We start from the raw sequence: 19889 nt of genomic DNA, 5'->3' as shown, positions 1-19889 counted from the left end.
AGAAGTGTTTGTGTCATTTCCCACCATAATAATAATAATACAGATATTTATATACCGCCTTTCTTGGTCTTTATTCAAGACTTTATTCAAGGCGGTTTACATAGGCAGGCTGATTAAATCCCCGTAGGGATTTTTACGATTGAAAGAAGATTCTGTCTTTCAAGAACCACAACAGTCCAGGTGTTTCACTCTGATCTGGTTTCACATTCTGGCCTCCATCCTCCCATGCTCAGAGCAGATGGAATAGCTCGGCTTCAGCTTGTCAGCTGCTTCAAGGTCGCACGGTGCTGGTGGCCTCGAACTGGCAACCTTGTGGATGTTATCTTCAGGCAAATGGAGGCTCTACCCTCTAGACCAGACCTCCAGACCATGTATGAAGCTACTAGCAAAAATGGATATTTTTAAAGGTAAAAAGTCAAGCACTGCCACTAATGAAGAGTTATGAGTGGAGCAACTGACAGGATGACAATTCACAGATCAGGGCCAGCCTGGAACTGAACTTTTCCTCCTACTGAAAACTTTCCCAGACATACAAGCAGATTGCATTATAATCTGAATACCCTCTCATTCACAAACACTTCCATTGATGCAAAAGGAGTTCTGAACAGGTGTATTTTAAAAGCTTTCCAAATATGCCTGCGGGAGAATTCATCGCTTATCTGATAATCTTGCTGAATCCCAGTGGAATAGGAGTCACACTCACATCCAGTTCCTGCTTCTCTTATCTTTCTAGATCTTGTTCTTTGGCTGAGAGGAGAGTCATCCTTAAAAATCTTCAGTACAGAGCAACTTCCCTGGAAGGACAGAAAATAAGACTTCCCTTAACACAAATATCACCCAAATGCTTGCTTGCCATTCTCTCAGCTGCCTCTGAAAATACTTACTGCTGTCACAATATAAATCCATTCAGTTCTCCTGCTGTGCCTTAGGACAACTGTGCCTCTTCTAAAAAAGACAAAGCACACAGATTAAAAAAGTTAAAAAGGGAACTAGACAAAGGTGATTGCTAAGTGACTGTTAAAGCATCCAAACATTGCCAGGCATTTTCTATCATGTGCAGCTCAAAATGTCACTGAAAGTCAGTAACAGGTTGTAAAATGTAAACTTTTAACACCATGTAATCTTCAGTGTCTGAGCTGTACTATTTGAATACTGCTTTGCTACAGGCAGAAAATAAAAGCTATGTTGTGGGTTAGTCACCATCTCATAAATAAAGTATGGTAATTACTTGTTTCTGTATAAGCAGCTGCACATTTAATCCCTGGATTCGTGTAAGTACATTACCACTAGATAATGAATGTAGGCAATAGAATCACAGAAAATTAGAGCTGGAAGGAATCCGGAAGGTAATCTAGCCCAGCCCCAGCTAACGCAGGCAACTACAGCTTCCCTGACAGGTGGCCATCCAGCCTCTGCTTAAAAATCTCCAATGAAGGACAGCTCACTGCCCAAGGCAGACTGTTCCAGTGCCAGACAACTCTCACAGTTCAGTAATTCTTCCTCCTGTCTAACCTAAATCAACATCCCTCTAGTTTCAACCTATTGATTCTAGTCTAGCCCTCCAAAATAGCATGTCTTCCCCTTCTGTGCAACAGCCCTTCAGATACTTGTAGGCAGCTATTCTAGCTCCCCACATTCTTCTCCAGGCTAAACATACCAAGCTCTTTCAGCTTGTGGTTCATGTTCAGCTTGTGGTTCATTAAGACAAGCAACTTGTTCACACATGCTGCTATCAAGCCCAATTTCCTCCAGCCTGTACTTGTGCCTCTGATTTTTGTTCCTAAGTTTCAGTCTTTACATTTGTATCCATTGAACGTCTTCTTGTTGGTATGGACCCAATGATCAAACCTGTCAAAATCATTTTGAATCCTGATAGAGGGCCAATCCTATGCTTTGCGCACTGGCTCACTGCTGGCGCACACTATTGCAAACATGCCATAAGGCACGTTTGCGGGTCCTATCACCAGTGTTCCACTGGTGCTAACCCAGCATGGGCCGGCACTGGGCTAGCACCGGTGGAGCACCAGAGCTCTGCCGCCCGGTGGTTGCGTGGACCATCGAGCAGTGGAGAGGTAGGTAGGGGCATGCGGGGAGGCAGGAAAAAGGTATTCCGGGGTAGAGGGAGGGTGGGGAGGAGGCATCCCAGGAGAGAGAGCGCAACTGGTGGAGCCTTGCTCCTCTAGAGGCTCTGTGTCGGGCTGGCCACCCGACGCAGAGGCTCTTGATTCTACGCCAACTTTTGGGTTGACGTAGAATCGATTAGCCCGATCGGGTGTGAGAATGGCTCATTGACAATGGCTACAAAAGTCCCATTCTCCCAAGGAGGCAGCAGCAGCTACATGGTGAGCACAGGATGCAGTGGCAACCATTTTCAGTGCCACTGCTGCCCCATGTGCTGGGCAACTCAGGATTGGGCTGCCCGTCTTCCACAGAGATAGGTGTCATTTCCCCCCCCCCCCCATCTCCAGTTTTATGTCATCAGGAAATTTGAGATAAGCATTCCTTCTACCTCCTCATCCTGGTCATTTACAAAAATGTTGCAATGCACAGGGCCCAAGACAAAACTCTGTGACGCTTCACTTGAAACCTATCTCCAAACTGATGTTGAACCATTTAACAGCAGTCAGGGTCAGTTGTTCAACCAGCTCTGAACCCACTTAACAGAGGTATCACCTAGCAAATAAAATACATTTTATCCACAAAAGTATCATAGGAGACTTTGTCAAATGCTTTGCTGAAATCTAGGTACACTATGTTTGCACCTGCCCTCTTCTTACTGCTTTTTACAAATCACCTCAGAACTAATTTGTGTACTCTTGCATTTCCTGGTTGAACACTTTGTATTACTGTTAAATCTTTTGTTTTGAGCTACACTGGAAGTTGTGCTCACCCCTAGTTCTTCTGGCTTGTAGCTAACCTTTAAATCTTTTCTTCTCCTCCTTTATTATTCCTTGTCCTTTACATCTATTAGAACAAACTACATTGTATGAAGAATGAGCATGTTGTCCTGGGTTTTTTTCCCCTGTGATTTTAAAAATGGTGCATGAGAGGGCAAAGCAAAACAAGTCAAAAACCACAGCGGGAGCAAAGTTCTAAAAGTCCTCCCACCCCAGCCATGGTTTTGATCTATTTCACACACTCATACCTGCATGCTATTTTTTTTAAAAGGGGTTGGGGGAAATGGGCCAGAACACATGTTCTTCATAACATGTTTGGCCCTTAGATTGTGGGCAGTTACAGACTGCTATAAGCCAAGTCACACTGAGAGCATGATAGGCTTGAAGAAGGTATCTGTGCTGGGAAGGGAGAAACTAAGGGAACAAGAGGTGGAGGCTGCCAGGGTCTACGTGCTACAGCAATCATGGTGGAGAAGACACCAGTTTCCTGTCATCTTCATTGTCAGATGGCAGGCCCAGTTTTGAAGTCACCAGTGACTCCTGTCACCTGAAATTATACCCTCCTGTAGTTGTACAACATGCAGTACATGTTGTTATTAGGAACATTATGTGCAGAATATATAAAGAGTGCACATTATCTGCATAATTATTTTGGGAAAACAGTGCCAAAAATTACTAAGAACATAAGAGCTCTGCTGGATCAGACCAAAGTTCTGATTAGTCCAGCATCCTGTTTCTAGCAGTGTCCAACCAGATGCTTTTTGTGAAGTCCAGTAGAGGCAAATGGTCTTCTCCCAGGAATCTTATCTATTTAGCTATCAAGGCCAAAAGCTATGATTAGATGTTTGTGAGTTTATCTAAAACCCTTTAAAATCAAGGTAGTGACCAGCACCACAGCTTATTGTAAAGCACTCCATCATTTCTTCTCTCCATCCTGCCAATTAATTTCATTCTAGTGGTGAGGGAGGGAGGGAGAATGTGTGAGTTTGCATGTGCACAGAAGCTGATTTCTTCTCAACTATGAGTGTGGTTGCTGTGTACACACACAAAATACAGGCAGTTAATTTGAAAACCAAAACATGACATTCTATATGTGGCCTTTGAACTAACTTAATTAATGCCAATGGAGATAACCAGGGTGCTCTGCTCTGGGTGGTCTCTTACCTGTAGTGACAGACAGTGCATTTGCTAGGATCACCTTCCAGCAAATTAACAGGCCAGTCTTGAAAGCAATCTAGGCTTCTAACCAAATAAGAACAGAAGAGATGAAGACACTTTTTCCCATTAATCATTGTTTCCTCACATTAGTACTTTCTCCTTTTCCTTCAAAAGCAACTTACTGGAATGTGTACTTAGCTAATTAAAAAAGCAAAACAAAAAACCCATGACCTTGTTCAAATACAATGTTGTCATTATTTCTGAAGTCCATGATAAATACAGAGCTATGAACCAAGAATCACAAGTTTACCATTTTGCTGCTGCAGAAGTGGGGGCATTTTCCCCTCAATCCATTAATATCAACTGGAGGAAACTCATTTTAAAAAAATTACTTGCCAGAGAAGATAAAAAGAAGTAAAAGCAGCAGGATATTTTTAACTTTGTTGAGATACAGTACATTCAAATGATCTATTTTTTTACCTACCTCAAAAAGCACAATTGATCAGGATCGCCACACATTTTTTTCTCACTGTACAAGAAAATCCTGACGAAGTCCTACAAAGACAGACAAATTTGCATACTATTTTAAGAAACTCAAATAATTCCAGTTACTTTTTTGATTTATAATCAAGTGTTTCCTCTTCTAAAAATAGTTCCCAATAAGACAAAAGCAAACTGTTATCATAGGAAGAGATTCAGTACCACAGAGGAAATTGCATCAATTTCCCATCTTACTTCCTCATGTATTCAGTTATACACTAATGATGACATTCACTTAAATGCCCTGAAATGAATAGCAGATAAAACACTCAGTTATTCACATTTGTTATTTTACTAGAAGAGCCAAATAGTGAGATGTGTCAGAAGCTAACCTAGGAGAGTAATGTCTACTGGTTAGTGCAGAGCACATTCCCTTTTCAACTACACTCATTTACCAGGTCAGCAGCTGAATGGAAGGAGAAATTGGCAGACAGCCACTACCACCATCTGCAGAAATCAGTCACGGGGAGGGGGCAATCTAGGAGAAACCTCCCTTCCAAGAGAGCCCAGAGATTCTTGTTTAAAATTAAACTGCAGTAACACCTGCAAGTGATTGGGTAGAACAAACCACTGAATTACCAGTGAACATGGGCTAGCCAGGCAAGGAGCCAAAATACATCTAGTTTATTAAAAACTCAAAGGAAAAAAGAATTAAACAAAATAAGGATGGAGTGGAAAAAAGTACAACAAGCAGGTTGATGAATTGAAAAATGCCTGGACATGAGTGGAAGGCCACAAAGAGATAACCTGACAAACCACTAACTAGTAATGCTAAGCAGCAGGGAACTTATTAACTACTTAAGAGAAAAACACACAAAACCCCAGAGCATCGCTAGGCATCTAACTAGAATGCAGTCCCTATTGCTTGCTACTTATGTTGTCCCACAAATGCTGGTCTTCTACATTTACTGGAGGGTGTGCCTTCCGTGGACCAGCAGCTGGCTCCAACAGCAGACCTGGCAAAACACACCTATGCATCCTTGTGCTTGATCTTAAACCTAGGTTTGATGATGTCCTAGGGTCATCCAATTGGATGAGAGGGAATCATCTGGCCACCCCATATCACCCACTTTATCTAGATAAGTGGGGTCAGCTACCCAATCAGTGGAAACATGCCAATCTCATTAATATAAAAAGATTCCCTTTTTGGAGCGGCTCTGCCCATGTGGACTGGAGCAAGTCAAAACCATGGAGCATGTTCTGCTGCAGTGTACGCTCTACAGAGACATTTGTGCCTCTCTTATTTCTCCATTGTTAAAGCCATTTTCTGGGTCACACGTGTCAACAACATACTTATTGACTGCTCTCTGATTCTAAGTTGGCTGTTATGCACTGTGCTGCAAAATTTTTTGCTACCGCTATGAGTATTTGGAAAACTATGGTGAAAGATCTTGGATCAATTTATCCAGACTAAGGATATTGTTTGGATATAGTTGTGAGATATGATCTGATATGTAAGAGTATGATTTAATCAGCAGACGATTGTATAGAACTTATCAATCCTTCTGGATATTTAGCATAATTTAGCATAATAGAGGTATTCCAGTTGTAGTGATGTATGGGTGATAAGGCCCTTCCAAATTTGGATTTTAAACTGTTTATGATATTAATTTTCTTATTTCTTATGTTATAATTGTGTTGATTTTACTTTGGGCTGGTCTGTGACTGTAATAATAAATCAATCAATCTCATTAAGGGTGCAATCCTAACACCTTATGTCAGTGCTTTCCATATTTACTAACTACATATAAAAGAAACACTTACCTCTTTGTCAACACATAGAAATTCAGCTGGTTCCTGAATAACAACAGTTGCTCCCCAACAGACACCATTTATAATCTCTAGATCCTAAAAATTGCAAAACATAGAAATATCAGCATGATTGCTTTCCATTTTTAATCAACAATTATATATCAGGTGTGAATTTACAAGACTGCTTTTGGTCACTTGGTATTGCAGTAGTTCAACCAATATAGGGCTATCTGGATTGCACACAGAAACAAATTCTCAATGTTATGGCTGTGATGTTCATTGGGAACATGACTGATGAGTAAATGGATTTTTCTGTGGGATGATTTACAAGATGACAAGGTGACTGGACACATATAACTCCACCGTTTCATGTAAATCCACCTTAACTGAATGGTATATAAAGTTCATTCTGCCAAAAGTAGGAGCTTCTTCATCTACTTCTTCAGCTTCTTTATCTGGATTGCCATCCTGGCACATGGTTTCCAAGCACACATTGACCATCACAATATTAGCCATGGAGTAATTGAATGCTGGGCCAGTTTCAGCTATTAGACTATTCAGTTTGTTTTTCTTGGAAGAAAGATGCAAATCAATGTTGCTTAGAGTAGGGGTTCTCAGACTGGTGGATTGAGATCCACCAGCCTGGGAAGCCCTGCCTCTGGCCCTTTAAGGGGTGGGGGAGGGGAAAGAAAGGATCATGCTACTGCCAGGGATGGGGGTCTGGGTGGGTTTACACCAACCTAAGGTCAGTGCCAGCTTCTGGGATATGTCGGGAGTCCCATGGAGCCCTCTGCAGGGCTCCTCGAGCCTTCAAAACTGTAAGAATTGCAATCAGAACCCACTTCTGGTTTTCAATCACGAAACCAGAAGTAGGTTCTGATTGTTATTTTTACTGTTTTGAAGGGGCTCCCTGCATCCCCTGGAGGCTGGCACTGACCTTAGGTAGGTTAAAAAAAAAAAAACCCTTGTCCCTGGCTGCAGCACAATCCTGAGAATCATGTTGCTGCATTTCCCCTTCCCCTGCAAAAACTTACCTCAGTTCTCAAACTCCCTGAGAGTTTGCTCTAAGCCTTAGAATGAACAAATTACATAAATAATAATTCTTAATAATAAACTGATGAATGCCATTTAATGACTTACACCAAAAGCATCTCCTTGACTATAGAACCAGGAAGGCTTGATTTGGCCACCATCTTTGTTCCTCTTGATAACAATTGCTGTAACATATGAACACCACACACAAACTATATGTGAGAGAACACATGACTACAGAATGAATACATTCAGGAAAGGCATTAATTTTAAATCTGTCCTAAGATGTGTGTTTTTAAAGGCAACAGATGCTTTGGTTGGATTTTAATGCCACATCTAAAATTCCTTTTTTGCAATAAAATGGGAAAGCGGAAAGGGTAGCTGTAGCAAGATGAGGTTATGCCTATGGTACCAAGCTTGTGAATTTTACAAGGAGATTCACCTAACTCAGGAATACAAGAGAACTGGAATGTTTCTTTTGGTGAAGTTGAAATTTACAGAAGTATTGCTTTTGTAACTCAGGCACTTCCTGGATGTTACCAAATATGCAGCCAAGAAAGGCCCTGGAAATCAAAATGCTTCATATAATGCAATGTGTTGCTTAGGAGACAAGTGCTTAAATCTCACATTAGTCCAGCTCTTTCTTGGTTTGAACTAAACTCACATTTCCAGAAACACATTTTGATTTGAAGGGAGCTTGACCTCATTTTTTAATGAACAGATGTCATGAGATACTAAATGACCTAAAGAAGTATTAACATCTCACACATATAGATCACTAACAGCAACTATCACCATGTATTGGATTACTACAGGTAAAGTGAATGAAAAAGCCCCATAAGTTAGAATTCACTTTTAATTTAAACAGTGTTCTCAGTTGTATATCACATTAACTACATTCATAACTTAATTAGAAACTGGAAGGCATTCTTATCTTGGCATTATCTGTGAAAATGTCCTCTGAGCGTATGTGACTGGTAGGACTTACTCCTGGGAAAATGTGCATAAGATAGGACCTTAACAGCAAAATCCTAAACAAGTCTCACTGTATTCAATGGAACCTACTCCCTAAGACATGTGTTTAGGGTTGCAGCTGGGCAGCCCAATCCTGAGATGCCTGTTGCGTTGGGACTGCCATGGCGTCGAAATAGCTGCCACAGCATCCTGTAAGCAACAGGGCAGCCGCTGGGGCGCCTTAGGAGAAGGAAACTTTCATTCCCTTCCCCCAGATAAGGCAAGTAGCCCTGCAATGGGGCTACTAGATTCTGCAGCAACTCTTGGGCTCCTCCTCCCCCCAGAACACCTCCTCCCTGCCTCCCCCCACGCCCCCACCTACCTCTCCGCTGCCCAGTGGTTCAGGTGACCATGGAGCAGCAGAGCATTCGTGTTCCGACAGAGCTAAGGGCTTGCAAATGTGGTTTACGGCATGTTTGTGACTGTACATGCCGGTGGTACCCCTGGGGGCTGGGGGTTAAGAATAGGCCCTCAGTTTGGCTGTACTTGTCGTAAGAGGCGACTAAACAGCCACCAGGTAGATGGGACTCGTTAGCCTGGGAAGGCAGCTCATCTGAGAGAAGGAAAACCCTGATCCCAAACCTCCACTGCCTTGTGGCTACATCCAGTTATGGAAAAGGCTTCAGGAGTCAACCTCGAAGCAAAATCCGGAGCCGGAGTCTCTGAGGCAGTTCATGGTTGAACACAGTCACGTTCTGGCAACTCCTGCGACGCCGCTAGAACCAACCGTATTGGCTTCTGCCTTTCCATTGGACCATTTCAGCGATGTGGAGAGGGGGGATTTGCTGCATGGGTAACAGTCTATCCTCCATATCTACTTTACCCAGGCTTCGTGCACTGGAGAGGACACTCTGTTCCAGAACCACCATTCAGAGTGCGATACCATAGTCTTCCAAGACTGAAGGATGCCAACAATGCTGGTGGTAAGGATTGGGCCCTTGGGCTGCCATCCTGTACAGATTTAACTGGGAGTATAGTACATTCCATTAAACTCAATGAGACTTACTTCTGAGTAGGTATGCATAGGATTGCACTGTTAGTCTGATGTGTTCTCTAAAATATTTCACAATCGCAGCTTACTGAATTTTGTCTAGACCTATATTTTGAAGGCTTTCCAAGATGTGAGCCACATTTCAGAGAACGTGAAAAAGTCTAGAAAACAAAAATCCGCCCACCTCCCAATTAAATAGTGGGATTTCACTATGTATAGAAAAAGCATGACTCACCTCCAAAATTGCCTGAGGTGACATGAAGTTACAAAATTCTGTTATGATTCAGCTTTCGATTGACTTGAAGTTGGAAACACAAAGCCATATTATGGAACACAGGCTGTTCTCAGACTGTGCCATGTCAAAATGATCCTCTAAGCTGACCCTGATGTTCACAATGTCCTAGATTTTAAGCTGTGGATGACAACTGCAGTGTTGGTGTAAACTTACCTTAAGAACACTGTAGAGCAGAGTCTACAGCCATGCTCAGCACATCTATACTGCACCCTAAGAGTGCTTCCATCTGTGAGCAATGATAGCTAACATATAGGAAGCACTTGATTAAAATGGTAGTTCTTGTGGCATGCAGTCTGAACTACTGCTGATGTTTACTGATAGCTCTAGCTCCTGTGCCAATCCTGTTAGTTCATCTGGATTAATAGCAATGGAAGCATTGCTCTCTTGAATGGGTGGTGTGGTGAAAAATCTCTCAAGAGTCAGGGTTCCTCCATTCAGAACCAAAGAAAAGAAAATTCTGAGAATTTTACCTGAGCTGATACTTCCAGATACATTGCTGATACTTCCAGATACTTCTGGATTTGTAATCAGTCCACTTACCCTATCTTGCCTTGCCTGCTCCCTGGATTGACTCATGGAGAATCTGGCCCCCACTGTTCTATGTTCTCAGACCTACCTCCTTAATCTCCCTGAATAAATCTCCTTTTCATTTACTAACTTTACTTTGATATCTTACAATGCCCAGTTGAATCTTCTGAACTGGAGACCCATGTGGACAGTTTTTTTGTTTCAGCTGACTTTTCCTGTTTCATCTTCTTGCTGTGATCAAAATACTGATACTGATTAATGACATCTCCTACCCAAAAGCCAACACTGTTGATTTTTAATTCCTAAAGAACATTGGTAAACAACTAATTTCTAATCAACATTGGTGAGTACAACTTCCTCACCCTGCTATAGGATACCTACCTATATATATAAAAAAATGAACATTATCTTTATTTGGACTTTCAGATATCAAACTTACCTGATCCAGAAAGACAAATGTAGAATGAGTGTGGTACATAGCCCTGCTGAATCATCACTTGGCAGGATTCATACCTAACAATAAAAAATACATTGTAATGGACTACACAGATGATTTGCACATTGGTTCCCAGCCTGGGGGTCAGGACTCCCAAGGGGTCGCAAGCCAGCTTTCAGGGGGTTTCAGAGAGCTTGGTGCTGCCATCTTGAAAAGCTGGGCACTACCATCTTGGAAGCTTTGTTTGGACAACCATCTGCCACCACCTTGAAAGGCAGGGCTTAAGAACGTGGTTAGTCAGAATGTTAGGTGGGATAGAGAGAACACAATGATAGCCTGAGTGTTAGCAGTTGTTCTTGGAGCGATCATTTGTGGTTGTTTGGTGGTAAATATATTCTCTTTATGAAAGATATTTTCTACCTTTGTGAAAGATATCCTCCCTGCTGGCGCCTCTCTGAAAACTAGCTTTGCAAAACTTGGGAACAGTGGAAATTTCTGGCTAGGGAACTGCCACTTCCTCAATGCTTCTGGCTGCAGGGGAAACTAGCTTTGCCCTGGGCTTGTCTTGGTGTGTGTGTGTTTGTGTGATGAAATATCTCCCAGATCTCTCTCTGGGTGGGCATGTTGCACCTTCCCTGTGCATGCCTAGGTGAATCTCAGAGAGTGGGGAAGAGGAACGTAAATGCTCTGAAGACTATCTAAAATTTGGCTTTACCACCTTGATCAGCGATGGCATAAAGAAGCCACAATGCATTTTATGCAACGTTGTTCTCAGTGCTGAATCAATCACCGAATAAATAATTGAACTCAAAACTCAAATGTCTCTTAGAGACAAAGCATTCAGAACATTCTATAAAGGATTTGGAGTTCTTTCAAAAAGTGTGATTTATTAAAAACAATGATTTCACTTCCTGTTTAATGTCGTTGCTTCCAGCTGTGCCAGCACAGTGATGTCACTTAGTGTTTCCTGCTTAATGACATCACTTCCAGCCCTAGGTCTTACGTGAGGGGTCTCTGACAGGTTGCTTTACCAATAAAAGGGGTCCCAGTGCAAAAATGGTTGGGAACCACTGGTTTAACAGAACCAATTTTTCTACACATCTGAACAGTGAGTTTAGTCTGAATGGGAGGCCCTGGTCCTTCAGTACCACTACTAATACAATCATTTAATTTCTATTTAATATTAATAGTATGCCTGCCACTAAACATGACATATCAGTGATATGATCCTTACTCACAGAGCTTACAATATCTGCTAGTGTTGGATGAGAGGGTGGGTGAAGACATCAGGGACTAACATACAAGAGTTTATTAGGAGAGGCAATGCAAGAACATTCAGTTGACACCTGTGTTCTACTATAACAACTGCAGTTGGTCCCAAATCCCATTGCAGCCAACATGGTGTAGTGAACAGAGCACTGGACTTGTTCTGTTAGTGGATGAGAGAACTGAGCTGAAATTCCTTCTCAACCATGCAGATTAGTGGATGAACATGGAGAAGTCACTGCCTCAGTTTAATTTATATTGCAGAAAACAAGAGGAGGAAACCCTGTACATTCTGCCCTGAACTCCTTAAAGGAAGATTAATATACAATTTTGATACATTTCAACTTACAGCTTTGGCCTGACAAATATCCTTCTCACAAACGATTCTGCACACATGGTTACCTTGAATACCATGCTGCCTTTACTACCTTCTTCTGAATCCAAGAAGAGTAGTTTCCAAATGCCTTTACAAGCCTCAACATGTTTAGGCAATAGCAGATATCCTGCTTGCTTCGTCCTTGTGGATGTTGACGTAGTATCTGAACAGCACGCTCAGAGAGTCTTTCCTTCAAAAAAGAAGGGGGAAATATAAGCAGTCCATGTAGCTTTCTTTTTTTTATAAAGATGCTGGTGGGAATCCTTTCATTATTCTGTTTGCATTTGTATTGTTTGTTTAAATGTGTTTTCTTTTGCAAAAGTGAAAAATTAAAAAATATATAAAATAAAAAATCCACATACCTACAGTATATACATGCATGCACACACACCCCTTTATCAATTTCATGACGTCAGGAGACTGATCTTGTAAATTAGTTCTGTTCTTCAGGGCAAATTTATTTTACAGGGTTATTTCTGACCAGGGGACTAGTTTTAAAAAGATTATTGAAATGCTTAATTGTGACAGATATACTAACTTCACAAATCTTCACATCTGCTTTCATTCCTCTTCATGTCAATGCATTCAAGCAGTATAAATGCATCAAATTATGCCATAGGCTGCCCCCTGTGTTTTTTACGTGAGTTACGGTATATTAAAGAGTGTTCTGAAGAGCATGGACAGCTTTCATTAGTACATCGAAAAATTCATTCCAGTCAGTTTGGATTAAAACACTTAAGAGGGAGAGAAAAGCACATGAAATCAGGACGGCAGGGAAAGTAACATACCGGACCTAAACCAAACCAACATTCCAGTGCTGATGCAGCCATAATACAGCCCCAACGTGAGGAAACAAATGTTCCCTTACCTTGAGGAGTCCTCCATGACTGTCCACCACCACCATACACAGCACGTGTTCTCATGGATGTGTTGGTATGGATGCACTGGTACTAGAGGGTTGGCTAGGATTGGGCTGCAACACTTATAAATTAACCTATCTGTGGATCTGGGTATTAAACAATTTTACATTTAAAAAAAAAATCTAGATGAGGCGATGATAGTACAAACCACTTCTAGGCCTTCCCAGCAGTAGGCCTTCCACTTGTTAAATTCCCTTCTTTAGGAGGTCCAACTTGCCTCAGCATTGCCTATGTTTAGGGAGACAGTGAATACTTTTCTTTTTTTGTTTAGCCTTCCCTTCAGTTTTCAAGCTTATTGGTATCATTTCTGTGTAGCACTATTTTATTTTTGTTCTTAAGTCAGTTTTAATATTGTTTTATATTGTTATGAGGCAAAAAGTGGGACAGAAAGGCAATCTATATCAAAATAATATTTAATAAATAAAATAGTGCTACAGTAAGCAGGCACAGAAGGGATTGGGACACAAAGTGGTTCTTAGCTTTTTCCTTTTTTTTTTCCCCTCACCTAAAAATATCCAAGATGGTTTCCTACAGATTTGCCACTCTTGGATAAAATGGATAATGCAACAATCCGATGGACAAAACAGATAAGGTAAGAAAAGCCCTTCTGGAGCAAGCCAAAGCCCATCTGTTTCAGTATCTTGTTTCCCAAAGTGATCCAACAGCTAACTCTGGGAAGTCCACAAGGAGGAGAGAATAGCATATTTCTCTCCCACTATTGCTTCCCTGCAACTGGGATTCAGAGGTATGCTGCTGCTGAACCTGGAGGTAGTGCATAACCATCATGTGGTAGGTTTTGTAATAAAACAGAGCTGCAGGATGAGCCTGACTTCAGAGCTGAAATTAGAGACATGAAAATCAGTGAAACAAAACAGTCTCACTCATCAATCTTGCCCAGCCACTGTTAAGTTTTAAGTGCGCCATTCATTATTTAAATAGATTTGTTTAAACAGTTGCATGAATATTCATATGTTCATCATTTCTCTCTTATTAATTAAAAAATAACGTCATTTTTCTTGAGTGCATCACAGGGGGCTAGCCAACCAGTGCTGTGACCAGTTTACTTATATTCAAACTTGCAGAACCAAATTTTTTTTCTCCAGAACTTGGCCTTAGAGAGGAACCTGAGTTGTACTGAATGTAGAGAAGGTACTTCCAGATTGGTGTTGCTCTTCTTCACCACCACTTCCACCCCCTTTTAAACACTTCAGCAGCATTTACACACATAAGGAGTCCATTTCAAGCAAACTCTATCAAAGTACTTTGAAATCTTCCTTGTAAAAGCAACCTATATCATTCTGGAACGCACAAGTCTTACTCACCCTTGCCTGTTTTTTAGCCCTAAACAATGTGACATCAAAAAGGATTTCATCCTTAAGTTGTTCAGTCCAGTATGTTTGGTAGTTCTCTCTCTTAACCCGCTCAATTCCATAACTGAAGTTAGCTCTAGCAAAATAAAACACATATATTACATTAAAATTCTCACAATAATATTAAAACAAGCCTAAAGTTTAACATAAATTTTCATGGGTTATCCATTTATTAATGTTTTTTAAAATTGTGAAGCGATATAAGACAGTATTAGAAGTACGTACATACATTCTACAGATTCCATCCTGAAAATGAGAAACCAGCTAGGTGGTGAACACAGATAACCATTCACTAAGTGGTAAATTCCCAGAGTGTGCAGATAACCGGTTGGGAAACCAGTCATAGGTATGAGCCTGTCAAATAGTGTGGAGTATCTTGAGTGTTCTACTTTTCCACATTTATGATCAGGTGAAGAAATATAGTAAAACTCTTTATGTCCATAGGTTTTCATAGCCAGCAATAATCCAACAATTTAACATATCCGGATGAGAAGACCACGATTATGTAAAACTCTGATAGTATAAATCTCCTTGACACTTAGCAGGGTAATGCCAAGTGGTGACATGCACCCTATGATAAGCTACCATTTCATAACTGGTCACCTGTACTTGTGGGGTTCCAAGGTCCATGTCTATCTCTATTTACCGAATTACACTAGCTATTCATTCAGACCTCAGAACCAATGGTGAGTCAACCATGAATTGGCTTGTGACCCATCTAGCAGGTATAATATATATCATTCAATGGATAAGTTAATGCAGAATGCAATGAAACAAACCGTGCTGAATAATCTGTATTCTATCAAACATTATGACCAAAAAGGAAAACACAACTGGCGTATGTAACAAAAAGTGGATTTTCTTAACTCTGTAATTCTCAAACTGTGGGTCAGAACCCTCTAGGTGGGTCATGAGCCAATTTCAGGTGGGTCCCCATTCATTTCAATATTTTATTTTTAATATAGTAGACTTGATGCTACCAGAGTATGTGATTGCGTTTGGGGAAATGTTACAGATCTGTACTTTTCACAGACTACTATGTCTATGTTTTTAACAATGATTTTAAAAGATTCTCATTCTAAAAAGTGGGTCGCGGTGCTAAAAGTTTGGGAACCACTGCAACTCAAAACTGACCAATGAGACTGACTGTTCCGAGAGCCAATGAGTTGTTATTATGACAATAATGAATTATTTTGGAAACCAATGAAAAATTATGGAAACCAATGAGGTGTTAGTATGAGTCAGCTCTCATTTCCATGCATCAGTGCTTATACTAGAACTCTTACAGCCCAATCCTGAGCTGCCTGGAGTTGCGGGACCAGGCGGCTCCACGAAGGGCTCCCGCCAGATCCAGAGCCTCCCGTGCTACCGCGGGAGGCTCCTTGGGAGAAGGGGATGTTCGTCCCCTTCCCCCAAGTAAGGGAAGCAGTCCCGCAATGGGACTACTCACTTTAGCGGCGACTGTTTGGTCGCCGCTAAAGTGTAGGCGCTCGTGTAGGGCAAGCAGCCCTGCCTGAGCGCCCTGAATCCTGCGGAGCTTGGCTCCGCGGACCCACCTCTCCCCCACCCCTGGGAACGCCTCCGACCATGTCTCCCCCTTCCCTGGAACGCCTCCCCCACACCCCTGGGAATGCCCCCATTCCCCGTTCTGCAGACCGGTGGTCACAGGCACCACCAAGCTGCGGAACGCAGGCGCCGCCGGGTGGTGGTTCAGCGCTGGCCGGAGCTGAGCCACCTCCAGCAGGAGCCCAGCAGTAAGCCCCGCAAACGTGCCTTATGGCATGTTTGTGACTGTGGTCCGCACCGCAGTGGCGCGGCACGGACCACAGGATTGGGCTCTTATTCAGTTGGGTGAGTGCCACCAAGCTGGACACTGGTTTTTTGTTGGTTACTGATTTGTCGGGTGGCATGTATTGTGATATATCAAAATAAAGTTAATGGGAGTTACATCAACCCTAGTGATGCCACTGCTCAGAACGCTCTGCTTGCATGTGAAAATCTAATTAATTTCAATGAGGTTAGCAACTAAAGACCCTTATAGATCAGATTCTACTTTCGAAACAACTGAAGGTACCCAAGGGGGCTTATAAATCGATTTTTAAAAAATCACACACACCAGTTTTAATAAATAAATATTCCCTACTCACATGAGACAGTGCTCTTTGTAAAGCCAGGAAAGGATGATGACGCATCGAGCTACCCTCTGAAACCTGCACAGAAAATCTGGCTGAAAGGAGATATAAATCAATAGCTTGTTCTGTCTTGCCACTGGCAGTAGGTGTATTGTGCTGTCCATTGACACAAAATGGGCTGTCTGAATTATTTATACTGTACATGTGCATAACCATCAATCAGACACATAAGGATTACCATAGAACCTTAGAGCTAAAAACAAGCTTTCACTTTCTGGTTTGGATTGTGTATGGAAACTATTTTAATACCAGATGTCTAATCAATACTCTCTCTCTCTCTCTCTCTCTCTCTCTCTCAGGCACTCACACACACATCCCTACCTTCCTTGTTTTTCAAGGCACTGAAATTAATCCACTAACAGCACAATACTGTGCATGTCATATCAGAAATAAATTCCACTGAGTTCAGTGTGACTTCCTCTCAGATAACCGCTTTTAGGACTGCAGTGTTATATTTCTGCTATATACAGATGGGCTATCTTGTTTTCCTCACTGTCGTGCTGCTACTCTATTATCAAAACTGCAAGTATGCTACTATCAGAATTGGCCAGAGGGGGGGGGTTCTGTGTGGAAATATAGCTACGCAAGATCGGAAGTTCAGCTGGCAAATCAGCTAAATTTATGCCTGAAACCAAGGAAATGAATGACCTTCAAAAATTATTGCTAGTGGTCATCCTGGAAATCCCCTACTGTCAAAAGACATTGGCAGCATTGCAAAAACAAAAGGGTAAAGGTTCCTGCAACTACAGAGAAGGGGGGTGAGAAGAGATTCTGGCTGAAACTAGCTGAAAAGGAAAGTGCACAAGTTTCTTCTGGAAATTGGCAGCATGCTGAAATGCTCCTGTTTGCTTCCTGCTTGTTTATTTGTAAACAAGCAAATGTTGAAAAGTTTTCATAAGCCTCTCCAGTGCTCTCTCACCCAATGGAAACGAAAGCCTGTCACACTGCCCCTGGAACCTTCCCACTGCTCAGAAGTGAGAAACATGCATGATAGCATCTACGTTATGTTCTCTTCTCAATTGAGGGTTTAAACAGCAGCAGGTTACACACTATGAAAGTGTTACACATGGTGTACATTTGTTACACATGGTTAAATATACAGTACACAACACTTCTTATCCACAGAAATTGGACCACTAAAAAGAATGATTTTATCAGCTCTTTCCTTAGTAGTTCATGGAGTTGTTGCCATATTGCTCTCACAGGATAAAAGACACAATCATCTTCAAAGTTATACAGTACAAACTGTAAACTTTCCCTGGCTGTGACTGCTTTCATCTTCCATTTACCATAAGCAGGTAAAACGAGGCTAGGTAGATTAAAAGGGCCATATCAGTCCTGAATATGTTTTAAGGTCCATCAACTTATAAGGAATTTACTATCATGTAAGGATAATCACTGTTAAATACTGTTAATAATAGTTAATAGGTAAATATTGTTAATAACAACAACAACACTCTTTATTTCCTGGATCCACCAAAGGCACACTTTGGAAGGAAAAAATCTGGGAACAACAACATGCCTTTCTAAGAAGGCTCTCCTGATCTATCTCCATCCTAAGAACACTTGCTTGCCTTACCTTATGGTTGCTACTTTCCTCCCATATATTGTCCTGTTGAGATGAGGTCAAGATGCTCTGCCTTGACTGTGAGAATGTCTGTGTGCCTTTAAGAAGCCTCAGCATTCCATATTCTTTATTTATCGGTACTAGATGGTTCCCATGCTGGAGAACTTCATTACAGTATTTGGTCCTGGGCAAGGGTCTCTCTGGTGGAAGACAGCAATACAACTCAGGACTCAAGCTAGATGAAATCAGGCAATATCTTCTGGAATCCCTCCTTTTTCTGTTTCTTATGGAATCCAATTTGGAAACATGAGAAGAAGCTAAGATGCTGGCACTGCTTTTCTCTGTTACCAGTAGCATTCTTTTATGGGTGAAAGCACAACCTACAAAATGAAAGCATTGATAGAAGCCATTAGAAAACTAACTGAAGAAATCCAAGGTGGTGGTAGCCAACACTGCATTTTTTTTTTCTGGGACAAATACAGGGTGGGCAGAAAACAAATCATAGTTGTAGAAATAGTAAATCTTCCTTACTCCACAGCAAATAAAGTGATATATTCAAAATTAAAAACAGAAATGCTTCTCGCATCCAAACAAGTGTGTATTACATTTTCCAATACAAATTGCGAGTCGTTAACAAATGTGCAGAAACAATCACGTGAGGCAACTGAGAGCCTAATCCTATGCATGCCTACTCAGAAGTAAGTCCCATTATAGTTAATGGGGCTTACTCCCAGGTAAGTGTGGATAAGATTGCAGCCTGAGACAGGAAAGAAAATCAGAATTGAAATGAAACTAGCTAGGTTTCTTTCTGAGTCATTAAACAAAGCTCCAGTGCTTGCTTAACACACACCAACACACTGAGACAGCCTTAAATGTCTCCTTTTGGAGTGGTTCAATAAAATGAAGCAAAAGGTCACTCTTCAGTTACCTTTTCAGCTGCTGTACGATAGCCTGGAAAATGCACTTGACACAAGGATGCCATTTACACACAGCACAATCACTGTCTGGATCAGCACATTACAGTACACTTGGAATCAGGATTCTTTTAGCTGTCCAGGCTTCTGTAGATATTCGGCTTCTTAGGTACACCCACTATTGAACTCAGTGGGAGTTTCCCCTCTTTCACTAAAAAAGGCCTAGGATCAGGCTGTAAACTTCTTTGTGAAAACAAAAGTAGTGACTCTGAATTCTTAGGCAGTTCAGACTGTCTCCCCTGGCACATTTTGAAGTGCTGCTGAATCTTCCAGTGGTAACCAAGCTGGACGTAACAAGCTATCAGCTACAAATTCTAAACTGGCAGGGACGCCAGTCAACTGTAAAAGCCATTTTGGCACTTCATTCTTACTTGCCTTGTCCCATTTCCAAAAGCACATAGCGCAGGTAACGTTTTGTTTAACACACTGCCAACAAGTGTCAAAACACGAGGCATCTAACATCCAAAGCATGTTAGCGCCACTCCAGGGTGGACTACTACTATTAGATCTGTTTTATTTCATGCCAAGAGTCTGCCAAGAGATGCACAAAACGCACAAGTATATCAGAGAGTGCATCTTCA

At 41.5% G+C, this 19889-nt stretch overlaps 1 protein-coding gene across 1 annotated transcript in view; it reads right to left on the bottom strand.

Annotated features, from left to right (window-relative positions):
- The window catches only part of LOC136638955 (cyclic nucleotide-binding domain-containing protein 2-like), a 29740-nt gene that overhangs the window by 8999 nt on the left and 852 nt on the right, over positions 1 to 19889 (bottom strand). The window contains exons 2-12 of the mRNA XM_066612983.1: positions 18347 to 18534; positions 16723 to 16802; positions 14528 to 14651; positions 12312 to 12475; positions 10647 to 10720; positions 7488 to 7564; positions 6360 to 6443; positions 4540 to 4610; positions 4062 to 4139; positions 885 to 945; positions 704 to 794 (exon numbers count right to left, since the gene is read on the bottom strand). Coding sequence (XP_066469080.1) covers positions 704 to 794; positions 885 to 945; positions 4062 to 4139; positions 4540 to 4610; positions 6360 to 6443; positions 7488 to 7564; positions 10647 to 10720; positions 12312 to 12475; positions 14528 to 14651; positions 16723 to 16802; positions 18347 to 18534 — 1092 coding nt within the window. The remainder of the gene's footprint in view (positions 1 to 703; positions 795 to 884; positions 946 to 4061; positions 4140 to 4539; positions 4611 to 6359; positions 6444 to 7487; positions 7565 to 10646; positions 10721 to 12311; positions 12476 to 14527; positions 14652 to 16722; positions 16803 to 18346; positions 18535 to 19889) is intronic.

This window comes from Tiliqua scincoides, chromosome 2 (genome assembly GCF_035046505.1).
Source record: "Tiliqua scincoides isolate rTilSci1 chromosome 2, rTilSci1.hap2, whole genome shotgun sequence".
Taxonomy (NCBI): Eukaryota; Metazoa; Chordata; class Lepidosauria; order Squamata; family Scincidae; genus Tiliqua; species Tiliqua scincoides.
Note: the sequence above shows the minus strand (reverse complement) of the source record. Positions and strands in the feature narration are given on the sequence as shown.